Source organism: Onychostoma macrolepis, chromosome 22, assembly GCF_012432095.1.
Source record: "Onychostoma macrolepis isolate SWU-2019 chromosome 22, ASM1243209v1, whole genome shotgun sequence".
Lineage (NCBI taxonomy): Eukaryota > Metazoa > Chordata > Actinopteri > Cypriniformes > Cyprinidae > Onychostoma > Onychostoma macrolepis.
In genome coordinates, this window is record NC_081176.1 from 22227456 (window position 1) to 22244076 (window position 16621).

A 16621-nucleotide genomic window follows, 5' to 3' on the forward strand; every position below is an offset into this window, starting at 1 on the left:
CTGCCCAGAGCACCTTATCACTGGATTAGCATCCACCTAGCAACAGCCTAGTAACCACTCTGAACACTCTAGCAACACTGTGACCAGGCAACCACCTATGTTGTTCTGTCTGTTTGCCATTCTATTGTCTATCTGTTGTTCTGTCTGTTTGCCATTCTATTGTCTATCTGTTGTTCTGTCTGTTTGCTCGTCTATTGTTCTGTCTCCCTGCTTGTCTGTTCTGTCTGCCTGCTTGTCTGTTGTTCTGTCTGTCTGTTTGCTTGCTTGCCTGCTGTTCTGTCTGTCTGCTTGCTTGACTGTTGTCCTGTCTATTTGCCGTTCTGTCTGCTTGTCTGGCTTGTTCTGTCAGTTTGTCATTTTTTCTGTCTGTCTGTCTGTCTTGTCTGTTTTTCTGTCTGTTTGTCTGCTTGTCTGTTGGTCTGTCTGTTTTTCTGTCAGTTTGCTTGTCTGTTCTCTTTGTCTGTCTGTCTGCTTGTCTGTTCTGTCAGTTTGTCTGTTTGCCGTTCTGTCTGTCTGCTTGTCTGCTTGTCTGCTGTTCTGTTTGCCATTCTGTCTGTCTGCCTGCTTGTCTGTCTGTCTGTTGTTTTGTCTGTTTGCCGTTCTGTCTGTCTGCTTGTCTGCTGTTCTGTTTGCCATTCTGTCTGTCTGCCTGCTTGTCTGTCTGTCTGTTGTTTTGTCTGTTTGCCGTTCTGTCTGTCTGCTTGTCTGCTGTTCTGTTTGCCATTCTGTCTGTCTGCTTGTCTGTTTTGTCTGTCAGTCTGCCTGTCTGTTGTTTTGTCTGTCTGTCTGCTTGTCTGTTTTGTCTGTCAGTCTGTCTGCCTGTCTGTTGTTTTGTCTGTCTGTCTGCTTGTCTGTTGGTCTGTCTGTTTGCAGTTCTGTCTGTCTGCTTGTCTGTTGGTCTGTCTGTCTGTCTGTCTGCTTGTCTGTTGGTCTGTCTGTTTGCCGTTCTGTCTGTCTGCTTGTCTGTCTGTCTGTCTGTCTGTTTGTCTGTCTGTCTGTCTGTCTGTCTGTCTGTCTGCTTCTCTGCTGTTCTATCTGTTTGCCATTCTGTCTGTCTGTCTTGTCTGCTGTTCTGCTGTTCTGTCTGTTTGCCGTTCTATGTGTCTGCTTGTCTGTCTGTCTGTCTGTCTGTCTGCTGGTCTGTCTGTTTGCTGTTCTGTCTGTCTGCTTGTCTGTTGTTCTATCTGTTGATTTGTCTGTCTGCCTATCTTAATTAATCTATCTGTTTTTCTGTCTTGTCTGTCTTTCTGCCTATGTATCGATCAATGAGTCTGTCTTAACAAATTTAGTCTTTTTTTTTCTTTCTGAATTCATATTTTTTTATGCTAGTGGTAAGGATATTACACTTGAGTTTTAAATCAGGCATGTAAATATTATCTGTATCTGTTTTCTCTAGACTCAATGAATTTAAATGATGATGCACTGAGTCTAGTAATTATACAGATGATTTCTCAAGGATTTTTTACTACTCCAGTCTGCATGAATGTAGTTACTGTAAATGGCAGATAATGAATATACAGCATGATATTAAAGTCCCATTAGCTGAACATATGTAGCGGCTTATTAAACATCTCTCTCCTTCTCTCTATAGTTTCAGTTCTTGCTGTTCTTGTTTATTCATGAGCCAGACCAGTGCTGCCAGGGCACTTCATACCAACTGTAGCCTGACCCCTGTGACCTCACACTTGTACATACTGTGGCAGATTGCTTGAGAAAAATAAAGCTGTCAGTTGCACCGGCCAAATGAAAAACGAACGTGCTGCGATACTAGCAGGGTCTGGATCCCTGACAGCCCTGAAATATAGATATAAATTGGAAGCAGATTAGTTTTTTGATCCTAATTCAAGTTTTGACAAGATATAAGACTGAAAAGTGAGAGATGTATACTACATATATGTGCATTTTCTGTTGTAAAATGTGCACTCTTATGATTTTAAATGTTGATGTAGTGCTAGGTTATGCATTTACTTCTTTCTGAGAAGAAATAAACGTCTTCAGACGCCATCTTAACCAGGGCTGCGTGTCAAAGCCCATTATATGTCATTCTGTGATACGAGGGGTAAGGTTGTGAGTTTTTATGTCAGATCTAGTTTACATTCCTGTGAGACTTCTGTGGATATTTATTTTGCGGTACCTCCATTCATGTCTGTGTACTTTTTGGTCATGTATCATGTAATGCATGACTACTTAAGTCTCAAATATGACTTTTTTGATATTTAACATTAGTTTTTGTTGTTTTACCTCCATCTTTCTTCATATCCATACCAAATCTAATGCACACAAATATCTATTTGACAGTATATAAGATATATTAAATAGAAAAATGCAAAACAGAAATATTTGCACTAATGATCTCGGACTATACCCCACACTATATTGACAGTAAAATGCATTTTCCTTTTTTGTCAGAACTGTGCCAGTTCCAGGCCCTCCAGTTCAGTGGGCAGTTCTCGGCCAGGCAGCTCTCCAGTACCAGGTGTTTTGGACGGGCAAACAGTCACCTACTCCAGCAGCTCATCAACCCACAGCGACAACATCACCCAGAGTTACGACAAAACAAGTGAGTCGTTGGTTTATTTATTGATCAACCCCAAGAAACCAAAGCATCTTTGTAAAGGTTGATTGGCCAGCTCAGATGATGTACTTGTATATTTGGGTTTGTGCATATTCATGTGTGTATTTTCAAATGCCAATGTGTTTATATAAAGCAGAGCTTTAAAAATCTGTGCTAAATTATGGTGAGAGCAAAAGTAGTGATTGGCAAAGAAGGTGAACTCTAAGATGACAGGCCTGTTCTGGGGTTGTAACGTTCTCCAGACACAGAAAAATGATGGGATCCGATCGCCTTCTCTGACCCCAGCATTTCAAGACTGAATCGTAGTAATCTCAAAGGGAGTTCACGCAAGTGAGAATTTTCGCAAAGAGAGAAGGTAGAGAATGAAGTTATTTTGTGAAAAATATATAAAATCATATTATTATTACACAGCTGGACAATCTATAATGTATAGGCATTCTGTATTTAATTTAATAATTAAAATAAAAGTATTTAAATTTAATTAAATTAATAAAGTATTAAATGTGCTCCATATTGACATTATTATATTGATACTCCACATTTAATTAAATAATAAATTAATAAAATATAAGTAATTAAAATTGTATGTAAATGTTTGTTCATTTTAGGTTAATTTATACTCTGTATTTACAATATTGATACTCAATTAAATTAAATAAATTAAGTTAATACTTTCATTAATTTAATTAAATGAATACTCCATATTTACTTTACTATATTTATACTCCATATTTAGTTAACTAATTAAAATAGTTATTGAAATTAATACTTCATTTATACTCCCAATTTACTTGGTACCATATTTATATTGGTATTCTATATTTATAAACATTATTATTTTTTAAAGTAAATTTACATTCCATATTTACTTTGATACTCCATATTTACTCCATTGATTAAATAATCATAAATCATAAAATCATGTGTCCTTTTTTCCTAGCATAGCTTTTCTCACACAAAAACCGGATGAAACATGACATGGCCAATCAAAGAGCAGAATGAGACACATGCACTAATTCATTTTGATTGGCAGCTGGTATTATCCAGCCCATTACTCAAGGTGAATGTGCTCTGAGAGGAATGAAATGGCAGTTTTAGCGGGTGTCGCATGCGCAGACCATATGCATATGCAGAAGGGGCCGTCCCGTGCATATAAGTGATGCAACTAATCATCTTGACGAGACTTGCCCGGACTCTCGCCGTAATCGGTTGCGATGCGGGCCATGATTGAATATTTGTTTTTAATGCCGAGCAATTTTTTAAACCAGTCAGCCAGCCACACGACTAAGTGCTAAGAAGAAACGTATGTATAATGTAACCAAAAGGAAGAGATCCGCTCATACGCATATGAGCCCAACTGTGAAAGGCCTTGTGTCGTAACAAATAGGGCCGAGCCCACAATAAATGCTGCTGTATGTCCTGATTGTATATAACTGATTGTTGTGTCTCTTCAATTCAAGGTCAAGTAATTCTCAAGTGTGAGAAAAAGCATTTACGTTCACTTTTGATCAATTCATGTCTTTTCATCCGTTGAGGCAATGGTTTCAATCCGCCAATTACGAAAACAAGAACATGCTATAAGCAAAAGAAAAGCAGGAAAGGACAAGTGCATATGGAAAAGTATGGAGTTTTGACTAAATTTTAATTCTGAAGTCGTTTTCCTCTTTCACTACTTCATCTCTTTCATTAAGTTACGGTGTATCGTTAGTACATTCACAAAGCTGAAGGTCAAGAGGAACAGTACTATTTTGTATGCTTTCTTCCTTCCTGTTTCTCTTCTTTTCCGCCTTTTGAATAGGTGACCTCAAAGGAGATACAAGTCAATCAAAAGGCTGCACTTCTCAAGGGTCAACTTGAAAAGGTTGATGAAAGTACTTTCTACTTCTAAAACATTCTATAAGACATACTGAAGGAAGTTGCGAGGCAAAAAAGTGACAAGATTTGAGGACAGGTAGTAGACAAATAGGTCATCAATTTGATTTTACTGTTACTACATAAATATATAATAATATATGTAAATGAACATTTGAAAACACAAAAATAGATACAATTATATAAAACATTTCATAAAATAAAACATAATAAAGGCTTGCTCTAATAAGTGTTTTACAGAAATCAAAATACTCAGCAATTTTAATTATTTTAATTATTATTATTTTAGTATGCATTTTATTATATATACAGTGGGGCAAAAAAGTATTTAGTCAGCCACCAATTGTGCAAGTTCTCCCACTTAAAAAGATAAGAGAGGCCTGTAATTTTCATCATAGGTATACCTCAACTATGAGAGACAAAATGAGAGAAAAAAATCCAGAAAATCACATTGTAGCATTTTTAAAGAATTTATTTGCAAATTATGGTGGAAAATAAGTATTTGGTCAATAACAAAATTTCATCTCAATACTTTGTTATATACCCTTTGTTGGCAATGACAGAGGTCAAACGTTTTCTATAGGTCTTCACAAGGTTTTCACACACTGTTGCTGGTATTTTGGCCCATTCCTCCATGCAGATCTCCTCTAGAGCAGTAATGTTTTGGGGCTGTCGCTGGGCAACACGGACTGGCTAGGCCACTCCAGGACCTTGAAATGCTTCTTACGAAGCCACTCCTTTGTTGCCCGGGCGGTGTGTTTGGGATCATTGTCATACTGAAAGACCCAGCCACGTTTCATCTTCAATGCCCTTGCTGATGGAAGGAGGTTTTCACTCAAAATCTCACGATACATGGCCCCATTCATTCTTTCGTTTGCACGGATCAGGCGTCCTGGTCCCTTTGCAGAAACACAGCCCCAAAGCATGATGTTTCCACCCCCATGCTTCACAGTAGGTATGGTGTTCTTTGGATGCAACTCAGCATTCTTTCTCCTCCAAACACAAACAAGACAAGTTCAGTTTTTACCAAAAAGTTCTATTTTGGTTTCATCTGACCATATGACATTCTCCCAATCCTCTTCTGGATCATCCAAATGCTCTCTAGAAAACTTCAGACGGGCCCGGACATGTACTGGCATAAGCAGGGGGACACGTCTGGCACTGCAGGATTTGAGGCCTTTGTTACTTTGGTCCCAGCTCTCTGCAGGTCATTCACTAGGTCCCCCCGTGTGGTTCTGGGATTTTTGCTCACAGTTCTTGTGATCATTTTGACCCCACGGGGTGAGATCTTGCGTGGAGCCCCAGATCGAGGGAGATTATCAGTGGTCTTGTATGTCTTCCATTTTCTAATAATTGCTCCCACAGTTGATTTCTTCACACCAAGCTGCTTACCTATTGCAGATTCAGTCTTCCCAGCCTAGTGCAGGTCTACAATTTTGTTTCTGGTGTCCAGCTCTTTGGTCTTGGCCATGGTGGAGTTTGGAGTTGGACTGTTTGAGGTTATGGACAGGTGTCTTTTATACTGATAACAAGTTCAAACAGACGCCATTAATACAGGTAACGAGTGGAGGACAGAGGAGCCTCTTAAAGAAGAAGTTACAGGTCTGTGAGAGCCAGAAATCTTGCTTGTTTGTAGGTGACCAAATACTTATTTTACCGAGGAATTTACCAATTAATTCTTTAAAAATCCTACAATGTGATTTTCTGGATTTTTTTTCTAATTTTGTCTCTCATAGTTGAGGTATACCTATGATGAAAATTACAGGCCTCTCTCATCTTTTTAAGTGGGAGAACTTGCACAATTGGTGGCTGACTAAATACTTTTTTGCCCCACTGTATATATATATATACTAGTGCTGTCAATTGATTAAAAAATTTATTCGCGTTAATCACAGACATGGACTGTGATTAATCACAAATTTAAACTACGAGGATTTACCTGTAAATGTGTTGAAATAAAGAAATGCATGACAAACTAGTTTAAGGAAACAGAACCTTTCACACCTCCGCCAGGTATGAGACATAATCCTTATTATTCTTTTATCATTATTCTTTTTCAGCCTTTATACTGGCAATAAAACATTTACCAAGCCACATACCCAGTTTACATTTAACGTTACCCAACTGTTATCAAAAGTATTTCTAAATAAATACAACGAAACATTTTCTTGCGACCTTACATGAAGTATTATGACAAAATGCATTATAAAGAAGAATTGGACCTGTTCTGCAGGTGCATTAGAGCTAATATTAGCATCACGCTTCATAAGACTATTTATGAGATTAATAATGCACTTTTACTCAGAACTCACTTCAAACCACCATCGAGTGTTTGTAATAACTTCCTTTTGCGATCACAAGTGGAATTTGGTCATTTACTGTTGTTAAAATATGCTATTTATAGCCTTTTATATCGCTGCAAAACTGAGCATTTCAGATGAACACATTCAACTCAAGAAAATCACATACAAATATCCTATAGTAATCGTGTGTTTATTATCTAATATAATCTATAGTGGCTGTTGTCATGTTTATTTCTGCTGCTCTGCTGAAACTCACGTTGTTTGTGATGTTACAACCGCCTCTCCATTCTTAAGTTGCCAGGTTTATATTCCAAGTATAATACACATTAGTAAAAGGATCTATTTGAATTTTTATTTGTCTAACACTTTGGGCGGCCGCAGTACATTATAAAAGTAGCCCAAAAAACCGCAACCCACGGCTCTGTAATTTTTCCCGCGACTGTATTTTCAAAATAGCCCACTTGTGCCGTTACCCTGGCAACACTGGTTCGCTGTACCCTCATCACACAATGATAGATGACCTTACACGCTGCAATGACGGGAAGAAGTTTGGGTCAAACCTTATCAAACGATTAATTTGCGTAAAAAAAATATTAACGTTGACACCCCTAATATACACACACACACACACACACACACATAATAAAGTAACTTTTCTCATAAAAGCTTTGTGTTATTACAATGTTTGGCAGAAATCAATACATTCACTTATATATATTGATGTAAATAATATATAAATGACAATTTAAGAATTGTTTTTAATTTTTTTTAACAATTCTTATGGTGTGTGCACACCAAAAGCAAATAAAATTTTTTGTGCGAGTATATTACATACAAAGTTAATGCAAAGACGCGCATAGATGCAAATTCAGGCGACAAATTGGGTGACACATTTGCCACGGACACGCAATATACGCCTCAATCACGTCTTCTGCACAAGTTGAAAAATTTCAACTCGAGCAGAAAATTCACATGACACGTTGTCACGTAAGTCAATCAGCAAAGAGTTTATTGACACGTCTAGTTTGACAAATCCAGCTGTATCAGAAAATGGAGGAGAACATTACGCAATGATTTTATTAGTGTGAGTGATACGAAAAACACCCCGCGAGTAATCTAGAGCGATAACGTCATGAGAATATTCGCTTCGCGTTTGGTGTGCGCAAACCATTACAATCAATTTTACCAATTCTTTGTTTCAGGCCAAATGACACCAGAGATTGTGATTTTGCTTCAAATGAAACTTTTAGATGACTTAAAGGGATACTCCACCCCAAAATGAAAATGTTGTCATTAATCATTTACCCCCCATGTCGTTCCAAACCCATAAAAGCTTCGTTCGTCTCTGGAACACAATTTAAGATATTTTAGATGAAAACCGGGAGGCTTGTGACTGTCCCATTGACTGCATAGTAAATTGCATTGCCAAGGTCCATAAAAGTATGAAAAACGTAGTCAAAGCAGTCCATCTGCCATCAGACGTGCAATCTGAATTTTATGATGCAACGAGAACACTTTTTGTGCGCAAAAAAAACAAAATATCGACTTGATTCAACTTTTTCTGCTCCTCCGTGACACTTCCTGCAAGCGCGTTCATGAGTTCACTAGCAGAGCACGATGCAAGCACGCCTCAGATGACGCATGACGTAAACGCCGTGACCTACTTTTGTCGAGGCCAGCGTACACCGTAAACGACGTTTACATGCTGCGTCATCTGAGGTGTGCTTGCTTCGTGCTCTGCTAGTGAACTCATGAACGCGCTTGCAGGAAGCAGGAGCAGAAAAAGTTGAATAAAGTCGGTATTTTGTTTTTTTTTGCGCACAAAAAGTGTTCTCGTCGCATCGTAAAATTCAGATTGCACGTCTGATGGCAGATGGACTGCTTTGACTATGTTTTTCATACTTTTATGGACCTTGACAGTGCAATTTACTATGCAGTCAATGGGACAGTCACAAGCCTCCTGGTTTTCATCTAAAATATCTTAAATTGTGTTCCGAAGACGAACAAAGCTTTTACGGGTTTGGAACGATATGGGGGTAAGTGATCAATGACAAAATGTTCATTTTGGGGTGGAGTATCCCTTTAAGTGATTAGTCAGCATATGGATGTGTCAGTAATTTGTTGTTGCATTCCTACATTTTCAGCATTGCAAACGTAAGTTTACGTTTGGTGTCACTACTAATTGTAACGATTCGTTTATGTTGGATGTCACAACAAATGATTGCATATCAACCTCTATGGAAACGCAATAATTTGTTATTGCATACCAACATGCAACGTAACACAGCAGTGTGTTACCAGTGGATCTTTAGCAAAGTTAAATCCATCTGTCATCCTCACCTCCCTCACCGACACACACTCTCACAAAGATTGACAACACCTGACCTTGAAAACTGAGTAGTCTGACATTTTATATAAGATGTTTGTTGTTTGTTGTCCCAAATGAAGACCGTGTCATTTGATTGAACAAGCTGAATACACAACTACATATTGTTCGTATAAATACCCAAATAAACAGATTACAAAAATATGGTAGTGGTTACATAGCTGTTTACATTCCTCTCTCTGAAGAAATAAAAAAATTCTCTTCTCATTTCCCTCATTTTTAACTCTGTAATTCTACCGATTTAGCTACTTATGATTGTATGAATTATATTAATGATTTACTTTAAATCCGCTTTAAAAGATATATATTCATAATTCAACTCGTTGTGTGAGTGTCTTTGTGTGTCCGTGTGTGTGTTGGGTGATGGATGTCAGCGATAACAAATTGTAAGGAAAAGTTGAATTTGTATCTGCTTAGGATCCTCGCTGCCTTATACATATGGCTCCAGGTTTCGTGGTAATAGGATCTTTGATGGATGGCAGCCCTCCTCGGTCTCCCATTTTTTAAAAGATATTTATTTATTAATCTGTCTCTTTATTCAGTCAAATCATCCCCAGCGGGGTCACTGTCACATAACCACCTGCATCAGTTTTTTCTGCTTTTTTCATCCTTTCTTTTATAGTTCATATCCAAAGTCACTTATGTGCATCTCGGTCAGCCGAGTGTCACCCTTCTGCCCGCGGGCTAACGGAGGGTAAGTTCTTCGTCTCATCTCGGAGCTCTTGTGGGCCGAGGCCTTCCTCCATCTCTCCACCCTTTTCTTAATTCTCGACACATGTCAGATGGACGCATGCCCTGTAGGCCTTCTCATGTGTATGGAGATCTGACATCAATTCCCCCATATTTATATCGCTAGCAAAATGCTCCTGGACTTATAAGGAGACTTGTGTCTGTCTATTCATTTATGATTTTAAATTCAGATTTATTCTATGTCCCATTCCCAGTTGCTCCAATTGAATAACTTTTGTCCTTTGTAGGCTAAAACTCTGTTACAAAATCCAGCGAGACAACATCTGTAAGCATAACCATGCTTACTGTATGTGACATAGTGTTGGGGAGTAACTAGTTACATGTAACAGAGTTACATAATTTAATTACACAATAAATGTAACTGTAATCCGTTAGAGTTACTGAAAAAAAAAAAAAGTGCAATTAAATAACAGTTACTCGTGAAAATGTTAATGATTAACTTACATTAATCAAATGTTATGATTTTAAACCTCAGAATGATCTCAAAGCAAAAAGGTGTTGAAGTCTGATTTTGTGGTGGCTGTGCTTTAAAATTAGATTATTATAATCTTTGAATTTATTTTATTATAATTTTTATTATAAGTTTAATTTATTATAATCTATTATTTATTAGAAATTCATTAGAAATTTGGAAAAGTAATCAAAATGCTCAAATGTAATTATTATATTATGTTACTTAAATAAAGTAAATGAAATAGTTACACTACTTATTACATTTTAAATAGGGTAACAGGGTTTTTCCTGGGTCAAAACGGTCTTCGGTGGCGGCTGACGGTCATCCACACACACAGTAAAAAGTACCCTCCCCACGTGATCTGCGAACCCAATACTGACCATAACTAAAATAAATGCAAAGAAACAGTTTGTGATTTTTAATTATATTTATTCATGAAAGAAAAAACAGCCACAGTCAGGGAATATAATAAAACTGGCTTTCATATTTTTGTAAGATAGGACCTTTTTTTGCTAGACCACACAATTATAATCATATCAGTTTTGAAAAAGCATTTAAAAGTAGCATTAAAAAGTTTATATTTAAGTAGTAATCAATTTTTTTTACCATACATTTGAATAAAATTAGCAGCTGGCTAATAAATTGCTTTGTGGCTGGTTTCAGATCACTCAGATTCAGAAATGAATTTATGGGTAATGTACTACACATTGTCATATATAACCTGAAATTACTGTGGATTATTAAGGCTAAATCTTGTATTATTATTATTAAGGTTAAATCTTTTTCTTTTATTGAAAGTGTGTTTTATGTTAGTTGCATGTGCAGAACGCTTTTCAGAGAAGATAAAGACTTTTTTTGTTTGTTTGTTTTTTAGCGCTATTAACACCAATTCAGTAAAATCTCTGAATGTGCCACATGAAACATGGATTCAGTCTTCTAACCTTTTACTATGATGTCAGTTGATGCATTTTATTCATCATCAGCCAATTAAAACCAGATGCATTTACACTTGTCTGGAATGCGGAATGTACATGCTGGAATGTACAGCTTTGTCTGGAATGCGTCGTTCAAACAAGTGGTTTGAACGATCGTATTTAAATCCATTTCGAATTCGGAGGTCTAGTCTTTTCACGATCGGATAGCTATCCGACCAGAGAAAACGCATGAAGTGAGCAGGTGTAAACAGGCCCAGAGAGAGTTCGCGGAGAAGGGATCTCTGCTTTTTCTCTCCCTCAGTTAACATGCGTAGTCCAAGTCTCCCTCAGTTAACATGCTGAGTCCAAGTCATATTTTATATGCAAAATGAGAAGTAAAAATTTATATTTTTAAATATCATAGATTTTGTATGAATAAAAAAAGGGACCGTTATGATAATTTGTATTGTATGCAATTTTTGTGAAAATGACAGAATTATGGAAAATCTCATTCACTTCTGTAATAAGGAAAATATCATACACTAGTGTAAAGGGGAAAAAGATCAATTACATAGTAATTATGCAGATTTTTTATATTAATAATAATTATTATTATTATTATTATAAAAAGGTGACATGTTCCAGATGTGGTCTTACATTACATTACATATTACAATTTTATATAAGAATTTTTTTTTATAAACAATATTTAAAATTGAAAATACACCAATGTAATAATATATTATAATTTACCCAATATTTCATGCTGTTATTAGTACTTATTAGTGTAGCTATTAGTGTATATAGTCATTGGTTTAACAGCATGCTAATATGTGTACTCATTTGAACTGTGATTGTTAGTCGGTGCTGAACACTTCTTTGTGTGTGTGCTACACAAATAAACGTTAATGTTGCCTTCAAAATTAGTTTTGAAACAGTCTGCTTCTATTATGAGTTTCTATTATGCTTTGAAATTAGCTGCCTATGTAGATAGCAGACAGTGAGGCAGCTTATGTTGAATTAGTATTCAAATAATTTCATGAAATTGCCGTACGTCCTTGAAAGTTTATGCCAAGATCACAATTTCCATTAGACAAAATCTCTCAATACCACGATCAACTGTCCACGCCATTGTGCGGTCTGCCATCTCAGGTAAACACCCGCCAGGTGTCACTTAATCCTGCTTGTGACGCCAACCAGACCTTGTCCCTTTAGGGGTGACCTCCTCGAGGCCATCGTGTCACACCCCTGTCCCTCAGAGAGCTCCCCAACAAGAATCACGGAGGGGGTGAGGGGGTTGTAAATGTAGTATGAGTTTGAGCGTCAGGGTGGGGGTGACAGCGCTGGAAACCAATGGTGCATCAAGACACTTCTACCCCGCCACGGTGGCCATAGATCAGGGCAGGGCTGCTGGCGGACCGGGTGAGGGTGACAGGGGAATAACATCCCTTTCTCCTCAATCGACAGGGCCCATAACTCCTGCCTCCCCAGGGACAGATTGAGAAAGGCAATAGCCAGGGGCTGTGAAGCAGAGATGCTTGGGAGAATTGAAAGTTAAAGAAGCAGGAGCGGAATGTGTTTTTTTCTTCTTCTTTTTTTTTTGCGCGCACTTGGGCCCGCTCTTGCAATCTTCTATCATTTTTTTACCACTCCCTACCACTGAGGGAAATCATTTTTCCCAGTTTTCCAGAGCAAGTCCACTGCATACTACAACATTATGTTTCTTGCGCAATTTAAATGCATGCCTGAGGACGCAAGGAAAGCATTGGGAAGTGTACTTCCGCGGCATCCCTTGTTTGTATGCCAGCATGTAGACCATGAAGCCTGCAGGGATAGTGCTGTGTCAGGACCGAAGCGGAGTGCCAGCCTCCCGCGCCAGATTTTATAGCCTGATCAATTTCCCAGTGGCTTATTGAATGTCTTTTAAATGGCTTTTTTATTTTCAATTATAACCTACTGTGTCTCGCCTGCCACAATGGGCCAACATTTGCACTGCCGGATAATTTAAAACCCTACTTTAGGAAATTATGCATTTTATATCGCCTAAATTTACAATCCCCCACCCAGCGACAATAAAAGACAAAGTAACCGAATGGATTTTTGCGTATGTCGTTAATGATTGCGTCGGAAAGTATTTGTTTGCCGCTAACTGGCACATCCACATATTGACGAATGAGCTACGTGAACCGTCCACCTTTTATGGAGATTTATCTACTTATTAAATCGAACTTGCTTTCAGATGCCGTTATCAAGTTGATGGAAGCAATAGCAGATTGAAGTACCTCTGGCGAACGACCCAAAGTTAGACAGGTGCATCGAAGTGCCCTCGCCCACGTCCCGACCAGCCCTCCTTATCCCAGGCACGCCAAGCAACCTGAAGGTGAAAGAAGTGCTCACCGGAGCTCATTGGAAAGTAGAAATGACAGTAAATTTTTCAGCCTCCCTCTCCCTCGCTCTTCCATGAGATGGGAGATCTTGTTATAGCAGTCAGGATGAGAGGGGGTCAGGGCAGCATGCCGGCGTGCGCCTGTTGATGATTGAGGAAAAGAGGAGTAAATTCATTCTGCTCTCGGCACTTTGTCAAGTGCCAGTAGCTTACCGTTGAGAGCCAGTCACCCATCACCATGTTACGACCTCAGAGGTCAGCGGCGGGCTATAAATCAGCGAGGAGAGAGGTTGCAGTGATGCTGCAGAGCCGAAGAGAGCTGATGCGACTATTGCCTTCGCCGTGCCCCCCCCCCCTTCTACCCGTATGAAGCCAAGGAACCAAGGCCTGCATAAAAATTATGCCCAGCCATTAACCACGTGTTGCTGCTTCACGAAAAAACCCTGGACTGCATGGAATAAAGTCTTCTGCACCTTTACTTGATTAGATTGTTTATTGCGACGTGGGCTACTTTGGAAGTGCCCTCATTCTACTCATGCAAAGTATTGATTTTTGTTCTATAATGAAGGATTCCGTAAGTGACAATGTTTTTGATTACTCACGACAAACCTCCTTAGAGTATTAATTAAAACGGCAGCAGATGTGCAGGTGTGGGAAATCATTAGAAAGAGGCCCCAGTCTGTGGGCAAGTCCTTCTCCCAGCATGCAACGGCTCTGCATGGCAAATAGGACGCCTGAGAGGGAACACGCACCTCGCAAGTTCATCTTAAGAACAAGTACAAAAAAACGCAAGCATGAATGTGTTTATCTGGGCGACTTCTTGGACGGTTTTTTCGTCTCCTGTTCTTTTTTCGAGCTGAAACTCTAGATTGGTACACGTGAATTGTTTTGCTTAAACAAGGTTGTCAGAATTTTCGACAGAGCTGCGTTTCCAACGACATTCGACTGGACGATTCCAACGCAAACAATGGACGAACGTCAATACGGCGGTTTCCTCCACTCTTCATGTTAATTGATATATCATGAAATGATCGATTTCTTACGCACCCATGTGCTAGCGTTTTTCTCAGGCGCACTGGGAGAGAGCGCTAGGAAAGGGGATCTGGTTGGTCAGCTCCTGCTTTCAATATTTGCTCCTATTAAACTGTGATTATCCTGCAGTGCCTGGCTTCTCTCAAAGTTGGAGAGAGAGAGAGCAGGCCAAGACAACACGTTTTTTTTTTTCTTTCCAGAAAGTAAAAACTTCCTGACAGCTCTGAAGGTTTACCAGGTCTTCTGAAATTATTGAATACCTCATGTCAGCTCATTTTGAGCTATATATATTGACATTTGCAGATGTAGAAACTAAAATCAGCTTGAGAAAAGGATGAGACATTTTAAGAAACTTTTTTTTTCGATTTCACAACAGTGCTTTGTATTATGAGACTTCACAGGACTATGTAGTTAACTTTTAACACATGTACTTACATTTTTGTGTTCTTGTGTATATTATTAATTGTTTGTGTTTCACATTATAGCTGTTACTATATAGTTTTTTAGCTGATGGCCAAAGTATCCTTGGTCTACTACATTTGATAGCATGCATGATTTATTTCTCGCAATTTTGAGTTTATAATCTCACAGTTCTGACTGTTTCTCACAATTCCGAGTTAATTTCTCGCAATTCTCTTTTTTCACCACTTAATAAAAAAAGGTAATTGCGAATTTTTATCTTTGAATTCAGATTTTTTTTCTTGCAGTTGCGAGTTTAAGTTGCACAATTCCGAGTTCATATTTTACAATTCCGACTTTTCTTCTGAGAATTGCGAGTTCTTCAGAATTTGAGACTTTATATCTCGCAATTCTGAGATTATATCTCACAGTTCTGACAAAATGTTGGAATTTTGAGATAAAAAGTTACAATTACCTTTTATTTATTTATTTATTTTTGTTCTGTGGTGGAAACTGCTTCCATCATTTCTGTACAGTTAGCACATATTTCATAGATATTTTTACAGGTAAAAATCTAAGTATACTTTGGCCTTGGAATACTGTATTAACCAATCAGCATCAAGGGTCTGTTTATAATATTTTAGTTACATAAAAAACCTTCTACTTCTCAATCATCCAGTAGTTAAAACGGTTACAATCATTGCCGCCAAAGCCACCTTGTCACATTGTGATCTCACAGAAGACCACACTATAACAATAATAGCGGATAAGAAACTCAACAAAACAGAGCTTTTCATTGTCCCTTGAGATCACGCAGGTATTTCATTCTCAGTTTCTGCAATCTTCAGATATCTGCCAGTACGCCTGCCTGATTGCAATGAATTGAACAGATGGTTGAGAACTAAATCCGCCTTTGGGTTTTACACTTTGTTTACCTTTGGCTGTTTACCTCAGCGAGTACTGTTTTATCAAGAATACTTTGAGATCTGGGCCAGTGTTGAAACCTTGAAGTTTCTAAAGTGCTGATGTAAGGTTGACAATAAACATGTGTTAAAAAAATAACAGAGCAATGGCAGACGAGGGAGCATTTTAGAAACATGTTTGGAAACAATCACTATTTCTGCTGTTGCGTTTATCACTGCTGTACTGTTGCAAGTTTTTTTTTTTTTTTGCTTTTTGAAGCTTAATAAAAGACTTATTTTCTCCCATCTGATTTGTCTCCTCAAAGAGATACTTCATATCTCAGAACAGCCTGGAGAAGCTGAAGCTCGAGTCGCTGAACGCACACTGACACTTCCACAAACTCAGTTAATAGACGTTTTGACAAGTCAGAATGATGGACTCCTTGAATGCGCTGACCTCTCTCCTCCGGCCGCCCCTTCACCTTCCCTCTCTCCTTTCAGCCCTTCATCCCTCCATTTCCACCCATGTAGATGAGACAGAGATAGATGAAGATATTTCTGATGGGCAGCCATTTCATAGCAACACACCAAATGAGTTCTGGCTACCCCAGCCCACCCTTCTTTGCAGGAGATTAATCCTGTCGCAAG

The 16621-nt window shown here is 38.3% G+C and overlaps 1 protein-coding gene across 6 annotated transcripts in view; it reads left to right on the forward strand.

Moving 5' to 3' along the window:
• The window catches only part of LOC131530736 (adhesion G-protein coupled receptor D2), a 98302-nt gene that overhangs the window by 58567 nt on the left and 23114 nt on the right, over nucleotides 1-16621 (forward strand). For 4 of the 6 annotated variants that reach the window (XM_058761173.1, XM_058761172.1, XM_058761174.1 and 1 more), the window contains one exon: nucleotides 2410-2560. In XM_058761173.1, coding sequence (XP_058617156.1) covers nucleotides 2410-2560 — 151 coding nt within the window. Of the gene's footprint in view, nucleotides 1-2409; nucleotides 2561-16621 lie in introns of those variants that run through there. The other 2 variants (XR_009268466.1, XM_058761176.1) reach the window with 2 other exon arrangements.